This window comes from Eubalaena glacialis, chromosome 6 (genome assembly GCF_028564815.1).
Source record: "Eubalaena glacialis isolate mEubGla1 chromosome 6, mEubGla1.1.hap2.+ XY, whole genome shotgun sequence".
Classification (NCBI taxonomy): domain Eukaryota; kingdom Metazoa; phylum Chordata; class Mammalia; order Artiodactyla; family Balaenidae; genus Eubalaena; species Eubalaena glacialis.
The window spans coordinates 71,235,551-71,261,577 of record NC_083721.1 but is presented as its reverse complement, the minus strand read 5'-3'; the positions used below and the strand labels follow the sequence as shown (position 1 = coordinate 71,261,577).

The 26,027-nt window shown below is 44.8% G+C and overlaps 1 protein-coding gene across 10 annotated transcripts in view; it reads right to left on the bottom strand.

Annotated features, from left to right (window-relative positions):
- Positions 1-26,027, bottom strand: part of KALRN (kalirin RhoGEF kinase) — a 653,671-nt gene that overhangs the window by 127,885 nt on the left and 499,759 nt on the right. For all 10 annotated transcript variants that reach the window (XM_061194271.1, XM_061194272.1, XM_061194273.1 and 7 more), the window contains one exon: positions 648-894. In XM_061194271.1, the coding sequence (XP_061050254.1) occupies positions 648-894 (247 nt within the window). The remainder of the gene's footprint in view (positions 1-647; positions 895-26,027) is intronic.

Below are 26,027 nucleotides of genomic sequence, written 5' to 3'. Positions count from 1 at the left end.
GTGCTTCAGTCTGCCCAATGTGAGAAGAAGCGAATAAACAAGCATGTGGAAGGAACACGGAGCTTATATAAAACAGAAGCCAAGGCTCCAGTTATTTGTCTGTCAAAGGCACGTAAATGAGTGTCTCAGGCCCTTGCAGGGCTGAGGGGAAGGTCAAACCTGACGCGGTTGTGCTGTGTGTTCCCCTGCAGTTTGCTCGGTCCTGTGTGAAGCACGAGCAGCTGGGTAGGGGTGAGGGGGCCGGGGAGCCTGCAGTAGCTGTGGAGGGGGAGGGGGAGGGGGTCAGCGGAGAAAGGAGGAGTCTAGGCTTTGGGCCATGGGTAGAAGAGGACTTTTCTGGAGGTTGGGTGATACAGTGGGAGAGTTAGAAGAGGTCTTAGGGGTCATCTAAGTCAACCCTCATTTTTAACATGAAACTGACTCAGAAAGGTTAAATGACTTTTCCAAAGTCACATGGCCATTCCATAGCTCTTTCCCTTTAAGCTCCCAACCCACTTTCTTCACAAGGGGGTCCCAGAGAAACCCCACAAGGTCAGAACGGGTTCCTGAGACAAGTGAGTGCCATGATGCTCTTCTAACAAGCAGGCCACGTCCCCAGCGACCTCTGGTCCACATCCCTCCCCGCCCCCCCACCCCCCTGCCCCTACCTTTCACCAAGGGGAAGAAGCAGTCCATCTCCACGCTGCTTCGGGAGTGGGAGATGCACAGGGCGCTGCTGGGGACCAGGCCCTCCTGCGGGGGACTCCGTTCCGTGGTGCGGACCAGACACCAGCCCGGCCGTTCGCTCGGCCGCTCCAGCAGTTCCACTGTCTGTCCCACCTGGATGCTCAGCTCGCTGCTGTGGCCTGCGTTGAAGTCCTGGAGGACCACGGTCAACTCACAGCCGCCAGAGAGCTTGGGGGTGGGGTGGGGGTAGAGTAAAACATGAAGGCATGGGGGGAGGAGATGGGTGAGCGGGAGGAGGTGAAGGGGGAAGGTGCAAAGTGTGCATGAGAGCAGAGGAGAGGGGGAAGGAAAATAGAAAAGATGGGATTCAGGGTGCAGAGAAGGCAGAAGATGGGAAAGGGAGTTGGGAACAGAAAAGGAAACAAGAAAAAAACATGAAATTAACACAGTGCCATTCAATTACTCAGCTGTTCTCCCTGCAGCAACAGTCTAGAGCCTGCCCAGAACCGGGCTTTGCTTCTAATTCCTTCTTGTTCCACTGGAGTTCTTTTCATTATTCCTTTACCAAGCTTCCAGCTAACTGTGTCCTCCAACCCCTTCCCCAGTAGTCCCTTTACTTCTTCCAAGGGCTCCGCCCCGTGCCCCACGCCTGCCTGCACTCCCAGGCCTCGGACTCTTCTGGGCATCATTTCTAACTCGCTCACTCTCACTTGACTCTAGTTGATATTGGGAATAATGGAAGAGGACACCTCCCTTCCTTCTCACCCCTGCAACCCTCCCCATCCCCATCCCGCGCTGGAGCCATCAGCATAAACAGGAGGCACTAGTGACATAAAAAACAATGAGCCCTCAACTCAAAGGCAGAAGAAGAAGACTGTTTATCTGGAAGGGGAATAGAATTGTTTTACACTAGTTCAGCCACTGGGGACCAGGAGGAAGAGTGGAAAGATGGGCAGGGAAGAAGGGGCACATCTTCCTTAGGAACCGTCCTTAGTGCTCCAGCTGTCCTCCCTCCAGGCCTGGCACTGCTCCTGGGGCAGAACCAATAAAACTGGGCAAAGAGACCCCGAGATAGGAACACCCTCTACTAGCTGAACACTGAGACGTTCACTCTTACCACGAGAAACCATTGGTTATTCATTTGTCTTCTAGAACTTAGCATAAAGCCTCCCTCTTGGAAGAGCTGCTGCACTTAGGGGCAGGGTGACAAGGAGGGAAGGGGAGGAAAGGGAGGCCCAGGGGCCCGGATCGGCAGCCTGTTCCTAAGGTTTGGGGGAAAGCCCCCTACCACCTCCAGGTAACTCGCCTTCAGTCTGCACATCTCTGGTTTAAGCCTTTAGGGCCTGCGCTGTCTGCGCCAGCAGCCGCAGTAATGCACTAGTCCAGATATGTTGGGTAGTTATTTCACACATGTTCAGGGAGGCTTCTGCTGAACACTAAGCACAGTGTACGTAAGCACAGTGAGTAGGGAATCAACAAGCTCAGCATTCACGACTGTGAGAATTTTCTATTAAAGGAAGCTGAATGTTACAGTGGGCTTGAAAAGGTTAACATGACGCATCAGACTGACGGTTGCGATATGCATCATCGCCAACCATAAAGCACGGAGCCCACTCTAAACACATTTCTACGGATGGGCACGGTACTGCCATTGGGCTTAGATCAAGAAGAGAAACTTTAGGACAGAAAGTGGGAGATGGAAAGAGACAGAAGAAGAAATAAACATGGTTTTGGTTCATTTTTTTTCCGTTTAACTTTCCTGGCCCCATTAAGTGCACAGACCCCACCAGCCCACTCTCCTGGTGCTGTCTTCCCTGAAGTGTCATTTAGAGAAGGATGTCATGGGATGGGAATACCTCAAGTCTGAAGAGTGCTTTTACAGTGTGTAAAGTACCTTCACATACATTATCCACTCCATCTCTACCTCTTGTATCAAGAAATTTAAGCTCAGAAATGTCAAGATCAGTGGTTGGAACATTGAGTGTGCCTAACAATCACACTCAATGGGAGGTTATTGAAAATGCAGATACTCTAGCTGCGCCCTCCCTTGCCCCGGCCCCCAATTACAGATTATGATTCAGGAGGCCTGGGTTAGGGTCCAGAAATGCATATTTTTAACAAGGAACCTCCCCTCCCCCTGAAACTCACGATTCTGAAAAGGGGGTCCTTGGGATACTGTTTGAGAAACACTGCTAGATGGTTTCCCACAGTTACCCAGCTAGGCTTGAACCCAGGCCTCGACTACAAATCCCATGCTCCTTAAACCACACACCACAGGGCAAATTACATATTTTCAGGTATGTTTGTGGTTGGAGAGGGTGGGAGGCACGTGGAGAGAAGAAGACATCAGTGGCTTGAGCTGCTGCGCCTCTCAGTTTGCTTTAAGAGACCTCCATCAGGTCTCTTAAGCTTTTTGGATTGCAATTCTTGACGAGTCTACACTACATATGAAAAACTGTATCAGTGAAACACAAATTGCACTCTGATACTCTGTTTAACTTTTTTCGCAATTGCTGGTGGCATCCCACTAAATTGATTCCACTTTCTACGAATGGACCATCTGTAGGGTGCTAGGCTAGATGACCACGAAATTTCCTTAAGTCTGAGAAGCTCTGTTGCTGAGCTTCTATGCCTCCGTGGAGGTCTCCTCTGTGCCACCCTCAGGTACTCAAGTTCTTTCCCGGGGCCAAGGGTGCACAGGCCCTGAGATGTAACCTGCAGCCTTTTCAGGGCCGGATGTGGCCCTCTGCAGACTGTCGAGGCAAAGCAGAGAGGGCCTGAGGCTCTGGCTGCAAAAAGCCTGGCGGGTTCCCAGACACAAGGTTCACCGCCCCCTAGGGCAAGGTACAGCCAGACCCAGCCATGGGCAGGTAGGGGGCCAGGGTTGGTTGGGGTAGGAGAGCATAGAGCCAGGCTGTGTGCTTGTACAATTCAAAGATCCAGGTCCTGGAGAGAAGCCTGGAAACACCACGAGGTGCTGCTGTCAGGCTGCCCCATCCAGAGACACAGGAGGAAGTGGAAGATGATGGATGGGCATTTCTGTGGTGCTCAAGCTCTAGATCCAGCCAAACCCATTATGAGTCAAATAAAGGGTGGATGTCCCGGTTCCCCTCACCTCAAGGGCTTGGTCAAAGAGATTACTACTCTGGGTCCCCACCCAATGGCAATAAGGGAATTCCAAAGAGTGGCAGTTGAGGGGATTAGCAGAAATGGATGAGGCAATGGTCAGGCATGGCTGCCCTCCGAACAATCCCTTATCTTCTCCCCAGAGCAACGGGGAAGTTTTAGGGTACATGGGGGACTTGGGCTTCCCACTTGAGAAACACTGCTTCAGAGAGCCCACAATAGAAACAGTACTGGGAAGTTCTGAGAGTCCCTGCTGCTAGGGGAAGGGTCAAGGGCAGAGGGGCCAAGAGATCTTTGAGGAATCTTGGCACACTTGAAGCTTTTCCTAGCAATCCTTAAAGTAATTCATTCAGGCTTCGTGCTTTGTGCCTTCTGGACTGCAATGCGTCACACCACCTACTGAACGTTAATTACACAGAATGTGCCCCTCATTAACCAATAAACCCAAATCCCTCACAAATCCTGAACTAGCAGTTTCATAGAAAAGTACACGTGTTTCTTTTTTCTTTCTGTCCGATTCTGGCGTGTGTCTCACAGAGCCCCAGGACCATTATTTTCTCTCCTTCCTCTTCCCATTTCCAAAGGACCAGTGGGTGTGTCCCCACCCTCATGGCTTCTCATTGCCTTTGTAGTGAGTGGCACCTTCAGGAAGTTCCCACCTCCCTCCCTGAGCTAAATCTCTGGTCCCAGGAACTTAAATAGGTTTATCCAAACAGCCTGTTGTAGAAAATGCTGCAAAAAACATTTCTTGTTTTCACCTAATTCTTTTCTTCTCCACAGCCATTTAAGAACTGTTTTAATGTCCTCCTTTGCAAATCTTTAGATTTTAATTTTATGTTTCTTGGCATATTCATTTTCTAATTTTCCCTTTTAGGCTTGCAGATTATTTTTCACATCTGGCTTCATTTTCAACACTCCCTTGTCAGAGATGACCCCTTTTGTGCTTTCCCAACAAAAAGCTGCCGCATATAACCTGTCTCTCAGCTGTTCCCCTGCTTGACTAACTAACCATGGAGACATGGATGGAGCTGGAAAACCACTGCCCATTTACCCTCTTTGCCTCCCTGCTGGGCTTGTCTTTTGGCCACTGGACCCCTCCCTGTAGAGCCATTCAGAGCTGAGGCAGCACAGAAGCCCCTCCGTCTTAACACTTTCTCTCTCTGTCTCGCAATGGCTATCTCTCCCACATACTGACTTAAAGATGACTTTTAAAAATCGTCAGTTCCCTGAATAGCTGCTTCCTCCTGCTTTCCCCTAACCAGCCTCCACTCCTACCTCTCTGATGCATCTTTCCTCCCCTCCCCTTGCCCCATCCTCCCATTTCATGGCTCTAAACTTCGACTACTGTCATAATTTCCTCAGTACCCCTGGCCCCTCTTTGCCTGCTTTAACTACCTGCTCTCCCCGCTGCTGCCAGCCATCATCTGTCCGCAAATCCTGTGTTATCTCAGCCTCACCCTTCTTCACCTGCAGGCTTCACTCTGAAATTACCCCATGCAGATCTGTCATCAGGCAACTTGCTGACTTTCCCGGCACTTCAGATGCCCTGCTCTCCTCTGAGCTGAGTTATGCTCGTCCTCAAAGAAGACAAAGCTACTATGATCAGGTCCTCTCTTTAACTATTTCTCAAGACAAAAGCAAGCCTTGTTGTGTAGACCCTTTTTACTGACTGAAATGTAAGCACTTGACTTTTCTCTCCATTAGCAGAGTCCCTGATTTCTCTAAGAGGACCCCTCAGTAGCCTATTTTCTGTCTTTTCATGATGTACGTTGGGTCTTTTCTATACGCTCATTGGTTATTCTCTCAATGAACAACATTCCCATTTGATGGGTGTCCTTAGCCCCATCTCTCACCACCACAGAGGTCAGAGGTGACTCGGGCACCAGGAAGGGCTATCATGCCCTGTTCAAAACTCCGAGACCGCATCGTGGTTTTGGATGGATGCTTCACTTCCAAACATTGATCCTATTCCAGATTCTAAGATCAAACTTATTCCTGCTAGAGAAATGTTGGGAGCCTTGACCTGATAGCACAGACTCAGCATGGAGTCAGGTGTGTTGGAGTCTTCTCTGATTGTACCCCAGTTTCTGTAATCTCCCATCTTTCTCCCTTCACAGTGACCCCCAGCCCCCAGTGAGTCCCAGTCTGGCCTTGGCATGAGTCTTTGGGTGAGGCCTGCTAAGCTCTTTGATGCTAATTGCCACTTGGATCTCCTCCCATTGCCCCTGAGTCATCATCTGATTCTTTCGCTTCCTTTCCCAGTCTCCCTCCTTCCTGGGTCCAGCCTTCCTTGGTGGGGCCTGTTCCCTTCTTGCCCAGTCCCTGGGTGGACATCATTCTCCACCCTCTGCGAGGCTTCCCAGAGGACAGAAGGAGCACCTGTCCCTCACGTTCCTCCTGCTCCTCAGTGACAGCCGTGTGGCCTTCTTCCCAGCGTACAACGCTACACGCCAGAGGAGACATCATAACCACCCCTGGTTCTTGCTCGTATTCTCCAGAAACTATTGCTTTCATGTAGGTGCATTTTTGCTTGGTTACTATTTGGAGATTAACTGAACCTCCTTCTTGTATAAACAGTGTGAGCTAGATCACCCCTGTGAGCTTCCCCATGTTACACAGGAAGAACATGATTACTCCCTGTGGGGTTTCCAGTGACATTCAGAAACATAGGACTGTACCCCTCCCCACTCTTGTCATTTCAGGCCCTCAGCTTCTGTGTGCTCTGGTAACCTGATTCTCCCAAGGCAGCACAGCCTAGTGGTAAGGCACATACTCTGGAGCCCCTCACCAGCTGTGCGACCAGGGGCAAGTTATTTAACCTCTTGGTCTCAGTTTGCTCATCTGTAGCATGCGGATAAATCACACTACCTAGATCATTGGTTGCTATGAGGATTAAATGAGATAACACCTTTAAAGTATCAAATGAGATAATACTTTTAAATACTTTTAAAGCACTTAGGACAGTGCCTTGAGCAGAGTTAGCTCTCTAAATGTTTAAAAGTAAATTCCAGAGGTATTAATTAATTATTATTTAAATTTGAAGGGAAAGTTAGGAGTAGAGAAGAAATGGAAAAGATAAATCAATTTGATGGTACATTTGTCTGGAAATAGACTGTACCAGATGTATATAGATGTATATATGTATTAATTATGTCATAAATTATTATGTAAATGAATATTTTTTTTCCCCTTTTAAAAATCTTAATGGAGTCTTGCCCTAACCCTGGCCAACTAGAAGAACTGACCCTAGCTGTCTAGGGAAGGTGACATGGACACCTTTAAGGGTTCCCCAAGTCAGCACGTGCTTTTCCTATTAAAAACAAGGGAATAGTGGGACCCCAGACCCCTTTATGGAAAATGAGGATTCACCACTTCCTTTTTATTCTGCACTGCTTTCCATGAACCTTCCATCTGAAGAAGCTCTCCTTTCCTATGAATCTAACTGGGCACAGTACCTGCCACCTGACTCTACTGCTAGCTGTGATCATCAGCTCCTGACACAGCCTCGCCAAGCACTAGGATCTGATGCTCCGACAGATAGGGAATCATGCTCAGGAGTGCCCATCAGGTATGTCAGACTTCCTCTCCTGGCTGCCTGTGCTCCGACTCCCACATCTAATTCTTCCGCGACACTTAGGCAGTGCCAGGCATAGAGTTCTGTGAACTAACGTCTACATGTGAATGGCAATGCAGGAGGCCAGGGCTGGTCCAGAAAAATGTGAGGTTGGAAGGTGTCTACTTGCTGCGGTTGAAAGGACACAGAGAAGGCCTGCCAACTCCTGTTCAAAACTGTCGTTCTCTCCCCCAACACCCACTGTGCCTGCTGCCAATACCTGGAATCCCACCATCAGAGATTAATCTCATTTCATTAAGTAATGTCCCTTTCCACAAAACGCCTCAAAGCAGAGTGTGTTTATGATTCCCTTCCAAGCAAAAAGATGAGAAGCAGTATACAGGTAACAGGCTGCGGTACTCGTATGGCTTTAAGCATGAAGATGTTCATAACAGCATTTTTTAATGAGAAAAACTTCACAACTACAACATTGAAAAGCCCCTAAAACTAGACTATAAAACTCTAACAGGAAGGAAATGGTTATGTTATTATGATACATCCACTAGGTGAATGCTTAATTGTGCAGCCATTAGATATTCATAAAGCTTTATAATAGCTTACAAATTGCTTATCACATACAAAGTAAAAAAGAAAAAAGGACAGGATGTAAAGTTGCTTATATAACTATGTAAAGAACATCAACAACTTAACAACTCTATTCATAGGAAACTAACAAGAAGGAAATTCATCAAAATGTTAAGATTGGGTTGGGACCTTCAAGATGGTGGAAGAGTAAGACGTGGAGATCACCTTCCTCCCCACAAATACATCAGAAATACATCTACATGCGGAACAACTCCTACAGAACACCCTACTGAACGCTGGCAGAAGACCTCAGACTTCCCAAAAGGCAAGAAACTCCCCATGTACCTTGTTAGGGCAAAAGGAAAAAGAAAAAACAGAGACAAAAGAATAGGGACGGGACCTGCACCAGTGAGAGGGAGCTGTGAAGGAGGAAAAGTTTCCACACACTAGGAAGCCCCTTCACTGGCAGGGATAGGGGGTGGGCAGGGGGAAGCTTTGGAGCCACGGAGGAGAGCACAGCAACAGGGGTACGGAGGGCAAAGCGGAGAGATTCCCACACAGAGGAGTGGCGCCGAGCAGCACTCACCAGCCCGAGAGGCTTGTCTGCTCACCCGCTGGGGCGGGTGGGGGCTGGGAGCTGAGGCTTGGGCTTCGGAGGTCGGATCCCAGGGAGAGGACTGGGGTTGGCTGTGTGAACACATCCTGAAGGGGGCTAGTGCACCACAGCTAGCCGGGAGGGAGGCCAGGAAAAAGTCTGGAGCTGCTGAAGAGGCAAGAGACCACTGTTTCGGGGTGTGCAAGGAGAGGGGATTCAGAGCACCCCCTAAACGAGTTCCAGAGATGGGCGTGAGCCGTGGCTATCAGCACGGACCCCAGAAACGGGCATGAAACGCTAAGGCTGCTGCTGCAGCCACCAAAAAGCCTGTGTGTGAGCACAGGTCACTATCCACACCGCCCCTCCCGGGAGCCTGTGCAGCCCGCCACTGCCAAGGTCCTGTGATCCAGGGACAACTTCCCCGGGAGAACACACGGCATGCCTCAGGCTGGTGCAACGTCATGCCGGCCTCTGCCACCGCAGGCTCACCCCGCATCCGTACCCCTCCCTCCCCCTGGCCTGAGTGAGCCAGAGCCCCCGAAGCACCTGCTACTTTAGCCCCATCCTGTCTGGGCGGGAACAGATACCCTCAGGTGACCTACACGCAGAGGCGGGGCCAAATCCAAAGCTGAACCCCAGGTGCTGTGTGAACAAAGAAGAGAAAGGGAAATTTCTCCCAGCAGCCTCAGGAGCAGCGGATTAAATCTCCACAAACAACTTGATGTACCTGCATCTGTGGAATAGCTGAATAGACAACAAATCATCCCAAATTGAGGAGGTGGACTTTGGGAGCAATGATATGCATATATTTTTCCTTTTTCTCTTTTTGTGAGTGTGTATGTGTATGCGTCTCTGTGTGATTTTGTCTGTATAGCTTTGCTTTTACCATTTGTCCTAGGGTTCTGTCTGTCTGTATTTTTGTTTTTTGTTTGTTTTCTTTTTTGTGTTTTTGGTTTGGTTGCTCTCTTCTTTCTTTCTTTTTTTTTCTTTTCTTTATTACTTTTTAATTTTTTAATTTTTAATAATTATTTTTTATTTTAATAACTTTATTTTATTTTATATTTTTCTTTCTTTCTTTCTTTTTTTCTCCCTTTTCTTCTGAGCCATGTGGCTGACAGGGTCTTGGTGCTCCGGCTGGGTGTCAGGCCTGTGCCTCTGAGGTGGGAGAGCCAAGTTCAGGACATTGGTCCACCAGAGACCTCCCAGCTCCACATAATATCAAACAGCGAAAGTTCTCCCAGAGATCTCCATCTCAACGCTAAGACCCAGCTCTACTCAACAACCAGCAAGCTACAGTGCTCGACACCCTATGCCAAACAACTAGCAAGACAGGAACACAACCCCACCCATTAGCAGAGAGGCTGCCTAAAATCATAAAAAAGTCACAGACACCCCAAAACACACCACCAGACGTGGTCCTGCCCACCAGAAAGAAAAGATCCAGCCTCATCCACCAGAACACAGGCACTAGTCCCCTCAACCAGGAAGCCTACACAACCCACTGAACCAACCTTAGCCACTGGGGGCAGACACCAAAAACAATGGGAACTACGAACACACAGCCTGCAAAAAGGAGACCCCAAACACATTAACTTAAGCAAAATGAGAAGACAAACACACAGCAGATGAAAGAGCAAGGTAAAAACCCACCAGACCAAACAAATGAAGAGGAAATAGGCAGTCTACCTGGAAAAGAATTCAGAGCAATGATAGTAAAAATGATCCAAAATCTTGGAAATAGAATGGAGAAAATATAAGAAACGTTTAACAAGGACCTAGAAGAACTAAAGAGCAAACAAACAATGATGAACAACACAATAAATGAAATTAAAAATTCTCCAGAAGGAATCAATAGCAGAATAACTGAGGCAGAAGAATGGATAAGTGACCTGGAAGATAAAATAGTGGAAATAGCTACTGCAGAGCAGAATAAAGAAAAAAGAATGAAAAGAATTGAGGACAGTCTCAGAGACCTCTGGGACAACATTAAACACACCAACATTCGAATTATAGGGGTCCCAGAAGAAGAAAAGAAAAAGAAAGGGACTGAGAAAATATTTGAAGAGATTATAGCTGAAAACTTCCCTAACATGGGAAAGGAAATAGTTAATCAACTCCAGGAAGCTCAGAGAGTCCCATACAGGATAAATCCAAGGAGAAACATGCCAAGACACATATTAATCAAACTATCAGAAATTAAATAAAAGAAAAAATACTAAAAGCAGCAAGGGAAAAACAACAAATAACATACAAGGTAATCCCCATAAGATTAACAGCTGATCTTTCAGCAGAAACTCTGCAAGCCAGAAGGGAGTGGCAGGACATATTTAAAGTGATGAAAGGGAAAATCCTATAACCAAGATTACTCTACCCAGCAAGGATCTCATTCAGATTTGATGGAGAAATTAAAACAGTTACAGACAAGCAAAAGCTAAGAGAATTCAGAACCACCAAACCAGCTTTACAACAAATGCTAAAGGAACTTCTCTAGGCAGGAAACACAAAAGAAGGAAAAGACCTACAATAAAAAACCCAAAACAATTAAGAAAATGGTAATAGGAACATACATATCGATAATTCCCTTAAATGTAAATGGATTAAATGCTCCAACCAAAAGACACAGACTGGCTGAATGGATATAAAAACAAGACCCATATATATGCTGTCTACAAGAGACCCACTTCAGACCTAGGGACACATACAGACTGAAAGTGAGGGGATGGAAAATGATATTCCATGCAAATGGAAATCAAAAGAAAGCTGGAGTAGCAATTCTCATATCAGACAAAATAGACTTTAAAATAAAGACTATTATAAGAGACAAAGAAGGACACTACATAATGATCAAGGGATCGATCCAAGAAGAAGATAATTCAATTGTAAATATTTATGCACCCAATATAGGAGCACATCAATACATAAGGCAAATGCTAACAGCCATAAAAGGGGAAATCTACAGTAACACAATCATAGTAGGGGACCTTAACACCCCACTTTCACCAATGTACAGATAATACAAAATGAAAATAAATAAGGAAACACAAGCTTTAAATGATACATTAAACAAGATGGAATTATTTGATATTTATAGGACATTCCATCCAAAAACAACAGAATACAGTTTCTTCTCAAGTGCTCATGGAACATTCTCCAGGATAGATCATATCTTGGGTCACAAATCAAGCCTTGGTAAATTTAAGAAAATTGAAATCATATCAAATATCTTTTCCAACCACAACACTATGAGACTAGATATCAATTACAGGAAAAAAATCTGTAAAAAATACAAACACATGGAGGCTAAACAATACAGTACTAAATAACCAAGAGATCACTGAAGAAATCAAAGAGGAAATCAAAAAATACTTAGAAACAAATGACAGTGAAAACATGACAATCTAAAACCTATGGGATGCAGCAAAAGCAGTTCTAAGAGGGAAGTTTATAGTAATACAATCCTACCTCAAGAAATAAGAAACATCTCAAATAAACAACCTAACCTTACACCTAAAGCAATTAGAGAAAGAAGAACAAAAAAACCCCAAAGTTAGCAGAAGGAAAGAAATCATAAAGATCAGATAAGAAATAAATGAAAAAGAAATGAAGGAAGCGATAGCAAAGATCAATAAAATTAAAAGCTGGTTCTTTGAGAAGATAAACAAAATTGATAAACCATTAGCCAGACTCATCAAGAAGAATAGGGAGAAGACTCAAATCAATAGAATTAGAAATGAAAAAGGAGAAGTAACAACTGACACTGCAGAAATACAAAGGATCATGAGAGATTACTACAAGCAACTATATGCCAATAAAATGGACAACCTGGAAGAAATGGACAAATTCTTAGAAAAGCACAACCTTCTAAGACTGAACCAGGAAGAAATAGAAAATAGAAACTAACCAATCCCAAGCACTGAAATTGAGAATGTGATTAAAAATCTTCCAACAAACAAAAGCCCAGGACCAGATGGCTTCACAGGAGAATTCTAACAAACATCTAGAGAAGAGCTAACATCTAGCCTTCTCAAACTCTCCCAAAATATAGCAGAGGGAGGAACACTCCCAAACTCATTCTACGAGGCCACCATCACCCTGATACCAAAACCAGACAAAGATGTCACAAAGAAAGAAAACTACAGGCCAATATCACTGATGAACATAGATGCAAAAATCCTCAACAAAATATTAGCAAACAGAATCCAACAGCACATTAAAAGGATCATAGGGCTTCCCTGGTGGTGCAGTGGTTGAGAATCTGCCTGCTAATGCAGGGGACACGGGTTCGAGCCCTGGTCTGGGAGGATCCCACATGCCACGGAGCAACTAGGCCCGTGAGCCACAACTACTGAGCCTGCACGTCTGGAGCCTGTGCTCCTCAACGAGAGAGGCCATGATGGTGAGAGGCCCGTGCACCGCGATGAAGAGTGGCTCCCGCTTGCCACAACTAGAGAAAGCCCTCGTACAGAAACGAAGACCCAACACAGCCAAAAATAAAATAAATTAACTAATTAAAAAAAAAAAAAAGAGATAAACTCTAAAAAAAAAAAAAAAGGATCATACACCATGATCAAGTGGGGTTTATCCCAGGAATCCAAGGATTCTTCAATATATGCAAATCAATCAATGTGATACACCATATTAACAAATTGAAGGATAAAAACCATATGATCATCTCAATAGATGCAGAAAAAGCTTTTGACAAAATTCAATACCCATTTATGATAAAAACTCTCCAGAAAGTGGGCATAGAGGGAACTTACCTCAACATAATAAAGGCCATATATGACAAACCCACAGCCAACATCGTTCTCAATGGTGAAAAACTGAAACCATTTCCACTAAGATCAGGAACAAGACAAGGTTGCGCACTCTCACCACTATTATTCAACATAGTTTTGGAAGTTTTAGCCATAGCAATCAGAGAAGAAAAAGAAATAAAAGGAATCCAAGTCAGAAAAGAAGAAGTAAAGCTGTCACTGTTTGCAGATGACATGATACTATACATAGAGAATCCTAAAGACACTACCAGAAAACTACTAGAGCTAATCAATGAATTTGGTAAAGTAGCAGGATACAAAATTAATGCACAGAAATCTCTTGCATTCCTATACACTAATGATGAAAAATCTGAAAAAGAAATTAAGGAAACACTCCCATTTACCATTGCAACAAAAAGAATAAAATACTTAGGAATAAACCTACCTAAGGAGGTAAAAGACCTGTATGCAGAAAACTGTAAGATACTGATGAAAGAAATTAAAGATGATACAAACATATGGAGAGATATACCATGTTCTTGGATTGGAAGAATCAATATTGTGAAAATGACTATACTACCCAAAGCAATCTACAGATTCAATGCAATCCCTATCAAATTACCAGTGGCATTTTTTACAGAACTAGAACAAAAAATCTTAAAATTTGTATGGAGACACAAAAGACCCCGAATAGCCAAAGCAGTCTTGAGGGAAGAAAACAGAGCTGGAGGAATCAGACTCCCTGACTTCAGACTATACTACAAAGCTACAGTAATCAAGACAATATGGTACTGGCACAAAAACAGAAATATAGATCAATGGAACAGGATAGAAAGGCCAGAGATAAACCTACGCACCTATGGTCAACTAATCTATGACAAAGGAGGCAAGGATATACAATGGAGAAAAGACAGCCTCTTCAATAAGTGGTGCTGGGAAAACTGGACAGCTACATGTAAAAGAATGAAATTAGAACGCCCCCTAACACCATACACAAAAATAAACTCAAATGGATTAAAGACCTAAGTGTAAGGCCAGACACTATAAAACTCTTAGAGGAAAACATATTCAGAACACTCTGTGATATAAATCACAGCAAGATCCTTTTTGACCCACCTCCTAGAGAAATGGAAATAAAAACAAAAATAAACAAATGGGACCTAATGAAACTTCAAAGCTTTTGCACAGCAAAGGAAACCATAAACAAGATGAAAAGACAACCCTCAGAATGGGAGAAAATATTTGCAAACGAATCAACTGACAAAGGATTAATCTCCAAAATTTACAAGCAGCTTATGTAGCTCAATATCAAAAAAACAAACAACCCAATTCAAAAATGGGCAGAAGACCTAAATAGACATTTCTTCAAAGAAGATATACAGATTGCCAACAAACACATGAAAGGATGCTCAACAGCACTAATCATTAGAGAAATGCAAATCAAAACTACAATGAGGTATCACCTCACACCAGTCAGAATGGCCATCTTCAAAAAATCTACAAACAATAAATGCTGGAGAGGGTGTGGAGAAAAGGGAACCCTCTTGCACTGTTGGTGGGAACGTAAATTAATACAGCCACTATGGAGAACAGTATGGAAGTTCCTTAAAAAACTAAAAACAGAACTACCATACGACCCAGCAATCCCACTTACTGGGAATATACCCTGAGAAAACCATAATTCAAAAAGAGTCATGTACCACAATGTTCATTGCAGCTCTATTTACAACAGCCAGGACATGGAAGCAACCTAAGTGTCCATCGACAGATGAATGGATAAAGAAGATGTGGCACATATATACAATGGAATATCACTCGGTCATAAAAAGAAACGAAATTGAGTTATTTGTAGTGAGGTGGATGGACCTAGAATCTGTCATACAGAGTGAAGTAAGTCAGAAAGAGTAAAACAAATACCGTATGCTAACACATATATATGGAATTTAAACGAAAAAAAAATGGGTATGAAGAACCTAGGGGTAAGACAGGAATAAAGACACAGACGTAGAGAATGGACTTGAGGACATGGGGAGGGGGAAGGGTGAGCTGGGATGAAGTGAGAGAGTGGCAAGGACTTATATATACTACCGAATGTAAGATAGCTAGCTAGTGGGAAGCAGCCGCATAGCACAGGGAGATCAGCTCGGTGCTTTGTGACCACCTAGAGGAGTGGGATAGGGAAGGTGGGAGGGAGACGCAAGAGGGAGGAGATATGGGGATATATGTATATGTGTAGCTGATTCACTTTGTTATAGAGCAGAAACTAATACACCATTGTGAAGCAATTATACTCCAATAAGGATGTTAAAAAAAATAAATTAAAAAAAAAAAGATTGGCTTTGTTAGATGGGGAACTCTGGGTAATTTTCCCCTCCTTTCTAATTTCCAGTATTACCCAATATTCCCTACTCAGAAGTTATTTTATAATGAAAGTAACAGAAACATCAACAATAACAACCTGTAAGACAAGTCAACAGTGTAATGGGAGAAAAACAAAACAAAACAAATATTCCAAGGAGGTATAATACTTTCAGGGAAAAAGGGGATCGTGGATGGATGGATAGTTCCCAGTTTTGCTCCAGGACCACCACATGAGCTTTGGGAAAATGGAAAGTTGCTGCTGATGCCTCAGTGTAGCGCTTCAAAATCTGTCCCTGTAAACCTTTGTCTCTGTACTCCTGTGAAAACCAGATGACCTCTCCTGAAACCAAGTCCCTTTACTGGAGTTTAGTGCTCTGTTTTTATCTTGAGTTAAATTTTTGAGACAGAGGTGTGAAGTCATGTCTGGGCATTGAGGAATACTGCTGTGGAGCTCTGGGCCATCTTCAATTTGCACGTTCGTAGCCCATGGAACTGCCACGTCCAAATGAGTCTGAAGCTGATGATTTGCTTTATCTTTGTTTGCTGGAGCTGGGGCTGCAGCTGTTTGGTTTAGTTGTTTCCCATGGTGCTGAGATGGAGGGCAGAACCACAGAGGGGCACAGACGGGGTCTGTTGTCAGTGTCAGTCTCATGAACTGCACAGTAATTAACAGTGGGAAGTATGCAGGAGCAGGACTCAGGAGGCCTTGGTGCTGGCGTGACATTGGGAAAATCCCTTCCCCTCTCCACACCTGAATTTCCTCCTTCTTAAGATGAGGAGATTGGACTTCAGGGTCCCTTGCTTTCTATGAGTGGAGTAGTTTCTACATTTACTCTTTAACACACAGCCCTATTTAATTTTCTTGAGCACCTATTGTTACTGCGTTGTCCTGTTTGTTAACTTATTGGTTGTTACATCACACATCAGAGAGTAAGATTCAGGAAGGGGTGCAAGATCCAGGAGCATTCTCTGTCCGGCTTACGGTTGCATCTCCTGAGTCTAGAGGGATGCCTGGCACACGGGAGCTGATCAATAAATACCTCTTGAATGCACGAGTGAATAAACGTAGCTGAGATGTCTGTTTACAACTCCTGAGAGGTCTCTCTCATTGGCTACCCACCTATTCCTGTCACTGTCTTCCGACCCCACAGTTTATGTTCTGGGACCCTTTTCAAAAAAATCATCTTGCCCTTTAATTATTTGGCCATATCTCCACTAATTCCTAAAGCTGACAAAAACAACATAAGGGGAGAAGTTATAAATCCAGAAGCACAAAGAAATGGGAGGTAATAGTAGATAAGTCAACATTTTTAAAATAACAAAACATAACTGCCAGAGTGGCATCTGACTTGGTATGACGGAGATGGTGAGATGCCAGTTCCCTCCAATTAGCCCTGCATGATGATCCTCAGAAAGCCTCAGGAAGTGGAAACACCAGGCAGTATGGAGGGTAGGAGTACAGGTGGGACTAAAGAGGGAAGATGGATTGAAAGTCAGTAAAGGGAGCAGACCCCTAGTCCCCCTTCTACCCAATGTACACTTTCCTGAAAAATTGAAATTCACTGAACATCTACATACAGACTAAGGAGATGACCACATTCTTGTCCCTCTTGGCTCCCAGGATACTGGCAGTCAAACATAAACATTTTAGGCAGATTTGAGTGTCTTTCATAGGAGAAACCAAAAAGATGTACAGAAACTCAAATACTGACAGTTGGAGATCCCTCCCCCCAAAGCTGGAGTGCTCTGCCAGATCACCAACAGTGAAACCTTCCAGTCAACAAGCTCCTTCCATTACAAAGAATATCTGGTCAGCTTTCTTGGTGCCTCAAGATTCAGCAAGGATCACCAGACTTTTCAGAAAAGTCTCTCTGACAGAGACCAAACTAGGCAAACAAAGAGGACCAGGAAGTCAGAGGGAACAAAATGCAGGCAGGACAATAAAACTTCAACAACACTACAATATCCTCAGAGAAGTAAGAGAGGATATTCTATTCATGAAAAAAGAACAAGCTGCTACAGAAAGGGGAAAACTTACAGGATGAGAAAGAGCTCTTAGAAACTAAAAATATGGTTGAAAAGAAACATTTCACATACAGGTTGGAGATCTAGTCAAATTTTCCAGAAAGTAGAATAAGAACACCAAAAGAGGGAAATAAGAGAAAATATAAGAAAATTAGAGAATCAATGTAACAAGCTTTAGATAGAATGGAAAAGAATAAATTGTAAAGAAAAATTCCCAGGACTGAAGGGCATGAATTGCTAAATTGATACAGTGTTCTAAGTGCTTGCTGTAATTAATTTTAAAAAGACCCACTCTAAAGCACAGCACTGGAACATAATGGCAGTAAAAAGGGCGTTCTAAAAGCTTTCAGAGACGAGGAAAAGAAAGTCAGGTAAAACCCAACAAATCAAGAATCATAATGACAGCAGATTGCAGCAACATTAAACATAAAAGAAAATGGAGCAATTTCTTCAAAATTCTGAGTGAGAATGATTTCCAACCTAGAATTCTATGCCGAAACCATCAGCAAGATGAGGGTAGACTAAAAGCATTTTCAGACTTTAAAGACTCAAAAGTTTGCCTCAATAAGCATTCAATGAGTATTATGATTCCCATTTGTTGTTTTCCCAATTTTCCTTTCATTCTCTTTATTTTCTTTGTTTCTCTTAAAGTGATACACCTTTGATATACACAAAATAAAATGAATTCCTTCATTCCCTTTAAAAAAAATGAATTAATAGGCAGACAGATTGAGAAATGCCTGAACCACAAAATGGTTTTTGATTTTAGCAAAGCGTTCATCCAAGACTTACATGATAACCTTTTAGCCAAAACAACGAAATGTGGGCTGAGATGATGATGGAACTGTTAGGTGGATTCATGGCCTATTAGAGGTGAAAGGAATCTGGGGGTTCATCTGATCCAATCCTCCCATTTTACAGATGAGAAAAATAAATCCCCCAAAGAGAAAGGGACTTATCTAAGGAAGATAGTGTCTGGAAGACAGCAGATACTCAATAAACATTTGTTGCTTGAATGAGTGCATTAGTAAGTAAATGAGTTAAATCAGAGATTATTCAACCCTTTTAACTCATACATGGAAAAACTGAGGATCTCAAACTAGTTGGTAGTGGGGCCAAGACCAGACTCAGGTTTTCAAATTTAGGCTCAGTACACTTTTCACTAAACTTTGCTAGATTAATGATTGCATCGCTCTAGGAGAATACACAAGGCTCTAAGTCCACGCTCCTACCTAATGCATTGATATATGGAAGCGATATCATTGTGGGAGAATGGCTTTCAAATACACGCTGCAGAGGACGCAGAGCTGGGAGAGGCTGCTAGGATTACAGATCACAGGAGCCCAGGGCCTTCGTGGGCTTCTCGCTGGCCTCCTACTCAAGGCAGGGCCCTTTTAAAGATATCCTGCTGTCTGCTTTATGACCCTGTTCCCTGCTGGTGGAGAGCTGTGGTTTTAAGAACATTTTCCTTGTATTTGTAATTTCCATCCACGATTCTCAGTCTGCCTTCTAGGGTAGTACAGAAGAAATCTTTCTTCAACAGAGCTTCACATAGGTAAGACTAGATCAAGGATTTCTTAAGTCTTCTTTTTTCCAAACATTCCTTCCAATGGCTCTAGAATGTGTGGTTTCCAATATTTTCTTCATATTCTTCTGGATAAACTTCAGTATGTCACTGTCCCTCCTAATAGGGGGCCCCTAGAACTGAACCCAACCCCTTAGGCGGAGTCTTCAGCACAGACTAAGGCACGCACTCACTTCCCAGGAGTAGCTGCTATACTTCTATCTATGCGGTCTGAGAGTCTCGTAGTTAAGTCAAGCTGTTGGCATCTACTAAGCAGTATCTACTGCAAAGCCCAATCTGATTCACAGGGTCTTCTCAGGCCTGCTCCTCCCCTTTCTTTACTTGGGGCTCTGAGGCTTTTAACTCAGAGAATTTTCTTTTTATCTTCATTAAATGAGATTTTCTAGCTAAGGCATAGTGTTCTTGACTCTCTCATCTGTCACAGTCGTGATTCTTCCAATTTTGTGTCATCTGCAAACCTGAAATTTATGCTTCGCTGTGTTCACCCAAGTGAGAGATAAAAATGGAGAAAAAGATAGGAACAAGGACAGAGCTCAAAGGTACTATGCTGTAGGCTCCTAACAGATGACCAGATCCACCCAGAGGAGGAACGAGACTTGCTCCTGGGCACACTTACTTCCCCCACCAAGGGGGGAAGTTACAGGGCTTCGGATTTGGCTTCACGTCTATTCATTTGTTCATTCACCATGAATTTATCAAGTGCTGGTTAGAGCTCTCCAGCAAGGAGGAGGGAAATGCAAATGGACACAGAATTCCCTAGGTCTGCTCCTTATCTCCGTCCTCCCCACCCAGGCTTCAGAACCATCCAGGCTGGGCACAAGCTGTCAGTAGAGATGGGGCCGGGGTGGGGCGGGGTGGGGCGGGCTTGGGCGGGTTAACAGCTATGCAATGAACTGGGGCCTCTGCAACACTGACCCTTAGTCTGGAGATAACTGTCCTGCCAAGGGGGAGGCACCTCCAAGCTCCTCTGCGCTTGCCCAAGGCTTTCCATACTGCTGATCTGACTGGCCTTGGCAGGAAGGCACTCTCTAGCAAACACGCACCATAGCCTGGGAAAGAGCCTAGGGGAATGGCTTTGGAAACCCCAAGATTATCTGCAGCAGAGGGAGGAGAGGCGGCTGGGAGAAACGAGATTACAAAGAGCAACTCTCCAGGTAGATGAGAAGTTGTCGGCTGCCCCAGGCTTTCCTGCAAGTTGTCCACTGTGTGGGCTGTGCAGCCCTGAAAAGTTGAACCTCAGGGGAAATCCAGCCAAAGACCAGAGAGGATTCCACAAAAATGCAAAATGCTATCAAACCTCAGTTATTCAGATGTGAGTCACCATTTCCCACTTTGAGAGTTATTAGGCCTAAAGTCAGACTGCTAGGTTTGAATCTGTCTCCATCGTTACTATTTGTGTAACCTTGAGCAAGTTAATTAGCCTGGCTTTGGCTCATTTTTCTTAGCTATAAAATAGGGGTGTTATTAATTCCTACCATATAGAGTTATTGCAAGGATTACAGGCATTAACACAGGTAACACTGACACACATTACATGCCCAACAAATGTTACCTATTGTTTATATAGTAATCATAACTTGGCATGTACTCGAGACATGGTTTCTACACTGATACCTTGTATCTAAGGAATAGAAATCCATTTCCAAAGCATCCTTAATGACCCATATTGAAGGAAACTGGTAGACTGGAAAAAAAATGAAAAGCAATCATATATTCCCAAGCCCAGGTTAAAAGGTCGAGGATATGATTTGGGCTACAATTTTCCTTTATGGGGGCATGAATGTGGACTTCCCTCCTCTTCCTACACCAGACCTCCTAGAGAAACAACAGACTGACATCAAGCCAGGAAGGGATTTCTTAGAACTATTTGCCAAATCAGGCTGGATAACACATTCACGCTGTGGTGACAGGGTGGAGGTGTCCATTCACACATAGAAATCTGGCAAAACAACCCCTGGAAAGAGGCCACACTTCCCCCTAGTTGACCAGGGAACACCAGTCAGCCTGATTATCATTGGCTAATCTGAGTACAGGCAGGACGGAATTGGGAAGAGGGCATGGGTGGGGTTCAGGGGTGACCTGTTGACCTCATGAGAGAGGGGCTTGTCTCAGCCCTTGCTGAGCATGGAAGAGAGAGCCGGCCAGCTGCTGGTGGGCTTGGGGGTGAGTTACAAATTCACATTCAAAAGAAGCACATTCTCCATGCTTTGACTCAGAAAGCAAACACCCATAGTGACTGTCTCCTAGGCCAAAAGAGATGCCAGGGGACATCCTGTTAATTTCTCATTTTCAACCTGAAAAAGATGATAATTCACATTTGAATGGCCTTTTATACGTACAAAACTCTTTCACAGACATTATCTGATCCTCATGGATCCCTGATTTTACAGAAGAGGAAACTGAGGCTCAGCGAAGGGAAATGACAGGCTCAGGGTCAAGGATAGCAAATCGCAAAGGCAGGACTCCAAGTCTTATGAGTGCAGTTATCTCATCCAGGCTCATTCGCTTACTCTCCAGCCAGCCACTGCGCTGGGCACAGCGCACAGAGCAGCGAGGCAGACGGTTGTGATGACCTGCCCTCACCAAGCTGACTGTCTGTTGTGGAACACACATCACGTGAGCACCTGGTGTCATGACAGGGGAACTGTGAGGTGCTGGCCCAGGGATGACGAATGGGGTCCCTCAGAAGTGATGTGCTCCTCCCATTACGGCCCCATGGATACTGCCGTGGTTGTGTCTGCTCTGAGCTGTTTCTGTTATTAGCTTCGGCCCCTCCCTGGGCTGGGACAATGGACAACAACTTCACTCCCGCTTACCCACCAGCCGGGGGATCCCAGAGCACCTGCCTCTTTCCTGTGCTGGCCTGCTCAGCTCCATCACCACCGGGCCATCTCCAACTGTGCTGGCACCGCCCTGGTGGTGGCAGCTGGAGGAGCTGCCAGCTCTGCAGATGAATGATCCAGAAGAAGTGCCCAGCAAGGAGAGACCAGCAGCAACAGAAAGGGTTCCCAGAGTCTTACAGCGGCTTCCCTAAAAGTTGTCAAGTTTTTGCTGTCAGTGAATCACCATTAGGATTTCCCCTCATCCCTGGTCCTATCGTCCCCCCATTCAGTGTGAAGACGAGCCTTGATCTGTGACCCCACACTCCTCACCTGTCCAGGTTCACCCGCTATTGGGTGAGTCCTAATGGGATTTTCTGCTTCTATCTGCTGCCGTTGGCTGGTTTTGCTCTGGGACTGACTGCCACCCCGTGCCTCGAGTCTGGTTCAGGACACTGTATCTTCCTCACCACTGTCTCCCCACCTGTTACCAACTACCAAGATGCTCCCTCTGGACGCTGCTTACTACCTGTTCCCTACTACCTATGCATGATCTGTGATCCAGCTGCATCTTAACCCCTTAACTTTCAATTCAGATCAGCTCTCCAGGAACAGAAGAGCAAAAGCACAGTGCTAATGGCATGCAGTGGCCACTAGAGGGAAGCAAAAACTAGGGAATAGCTGCACCTGGGTTGCTTGACCAGAAGGCTGGACCCTACCCCACGTGGGAAATACAAGATGGACAGTTGCAGAGTGCCTGGCACACAGTAGGTGCTCAATAAATGTTTCCTGGATGAAATTCCTAATTTTAGATTTAACAAAGCAGAGACCAGGACAAGTTAACATGATGTGATCACAAAATTAGTGTCAGGGCCTAATCTTCTTGGTTCTGAGGCCAGCGTGCCTTTACATCACATGGTCCATGGATCCTCCTCTTCCTCCTCCTCCCCATCCTCCTCCTCCTCTTCCTCCCTCTCTGCTCCCTCCTCTACCATTTAACCAAGATCAACTACCTGCCCATCCAAATTCCAAAACATTCTTGAACAAAACTGTAGTCATTTGTGACTCTTTTCTTCATCCCTTATATCTGATTTGTCACCTGTTCCTGCCAGGTTATTAAAAACCTCTTTCTCGTCTTTTGGACAACTCCTCGCTAATCCAGGCCCTCACCACCCACCTCTGCATTTCTGCGGGTGTCTCCTCCTCCATACTCCAGCTTCATCTTAATACTCGATGATTTGAAATTCACATCAACTTTGCCGTGTCTGCCCCTTCAAATTCCACCAGCTTCATCCTGGCTTCACAGCCCCTCATAATCCTCCCATTCACTTGTTCAACCCAACTTCCACTACTTGTCCAGAGATTTTCTCTGCTTGGTCTCTTGCTGGTGCCCCGATAGGTCCGGGTCATTTCTGCCTCTGGACTGCTGTTGATGGGTGGGTGACACTCCAACTGAAAGCTTCCCTTATCCTCTGCAGACCCTGTCTTCCCCACCGTTGAAGGGCAAGCACAGCTCTCGATTCCCTGCATCTCATGTCTCTCACGTTCTCTGGCAGCGGTCTGCACGATGGGCTTTCCCCCTCCCGGGACTAAAATTGTCTGTCCAATGTGTCTGATACTGAAGCAGTCAGAAGGACGCAGCCCTCACTTTAGATGGCGTGTGTATATGTGTATATAAGAAAACTTATCGTATCTTGGCTATTTGGCTTAGTTACTGAATAGTCATTTTTAGAGTGCCTTCTTAGTTTTATCAATTTTCTCCTACTCTATGGCATTGTTTCAACAATGGAGCATCCCAGAGCTCTGTGTTTGGTACCAGCCAAAATGACTGTGAGTGTGTGCCACGTCACAGCATTCTTCTTCATCATTTTTAGCTTCTTGGTTTTTTTCCTACTAAAATACATCAATATTTGTAACCCAGAACCTGTGTTTCAGTTGGTAGTGGTGGCAATGGGGTACAGGTGCGTGAGGGAACTGGTAAGGCTAGGAGTTCACTGGAGGACAGCACGGTGGTTTATAGGCTGGATTTTGAACTTAGCAGCCTGAGTCTGAATCCAGGTTCTACCACTGACTAGCTGTGTTACCTTGGCAATGCTGAAGATACAAGGTCTAAGTTCCCCATCAGAAATACTGAGGTACTAAAATGAACAGAGGCGCCGTTTTGATTAAAGATAATAATGCATGTGAAGCACCTGATATCCAGTTAATGGCTATTGTTCTTGTTAATATTACTATTGTCATTATTATTGGGTGTGATTGGTTGAGTCATTGAGTGTAGATGCAACAGTCCCTTTTCTCTTAGAGAGAGAAATTATTCATTTTATTTTAAAACTTTTAATAATATACATAGAGAAGTGCATCTATCAGCGCAATGAATTTTCTCAAACTGAACACACCTGTGTGATCAGCACCCCAACCCCAGAAAAGAACATGAGCAGCACCCTGAAGCCTCACTCACACTCGCTTCCAGGCACAGGCCCCACAACCCATTATTCATTACATTTCTTTTTACTGTGGTGAGGACACCTAACATGAAACCTGTCCTCAACACATTTTTAAGTGCACAGTGCAGTACTGTTAGCTACAGGCACAACGGTGTACAGCAGAACTCTAGAACCTGGAACACTCCCTTCCAACACTCCCTCTTGTCCTGCTGTCCTGCTGTCCTGCTGAGTGGCCCTGAGCAGTGAGGGTTCAGCAGAATTGGATAATTTTGACTTCCTTCTGATAGCCGCAGGAGCTGGGGCCAAATATTAAGGAAGAGTACTAAACTGCAGGTCCGGTTAGAATATCTGGGCTAGAATAAGATTTAACAGCTATGGCAGAATGCAAAGTCAAGATCACTGACTCTCCAAGAACTGGCGCGAGATGGGAACTTTATTTTCCTTTAAATATAAATCAGCTACACCAAATATGGATTGTGAGCAGCCACCCATATAGTTTCAGAGAAAGCAGAGGAAGAAACAATGTAGATATCTTTTAAAATTTTATGATTCTTTCTTCCCTGTGCCCTTTTCCCTGTGATTAGGAGTTTAGTAGCTAAAAAGCGCGAGCTTGACTTGAAATACATCCTGGACAGAATAACAAAGGAAGCAAGGGGATGACTTGGTGAGGAAGCTGATGGCGCCCAGGAGCACACACCACCCTAGCTAAGAGTTCCTAGGGGCAGCATTTAGGTGGAGAGCAGATTTCTTTATATCCTGAGGAAAGAATGGAAATTAGGGTGGCACTTGGGCAAGTTACAGAAAACTTGGCAATTGCACCTGTGGGAGGGTACCGAGGCCCCAGATTTTAGCACACAGGGGGGAGAATGAGGTCTTAATTACAGGGATGGTTAGTAGTGTCAACCTCAGGGTATATTTGGTATATACCAGACCAAAAAAGGGAGTCCCCTGCTGGAGCTAGAAACTTTGGTATACAAGTAGGAGAGCACATCCATACTCAGCATCACAACAGGGGAGGCCCCCCTGAACATCCATACACCCACCTCCCCACTTTCCTGGGTCTTCAGCTACAGGCAATGCATTGAATTCCAACTGAGAAACAGTCACCCCTCCCCTCAAGTACAAAGAGGTACTCCTTTCTCAGTGTTTTGACTTCTGGAAAGTCTTGGTCACCTTCAAACCAACTTGGTTTCTGAAGGGAAGAGACTGCTTAGGTAGTCTAAGGTAGACTTAAAGGTAGAGATTCTTCTCCTTTAAGGCTGACCTCAAGTTACTCATTCATTCATTCATTCAATGTATATATGTTAAGTACCCTTGCCTCTGGCTTCACAGCCAGGATAGAATGCAATCCCCAGACGCCTGCCCCAGTCCCACAGACACATCTCCGCAGCGTATGTGGGCAAGGATGTACTCCACATTCTCGTAGCTCCATCCCACTGCTAAGACCTTCCTGAACTGCGTTTCCACCACTCTCCTCCACCTGCTTCCTATCTCTTCGAGAAAGCCTTCAT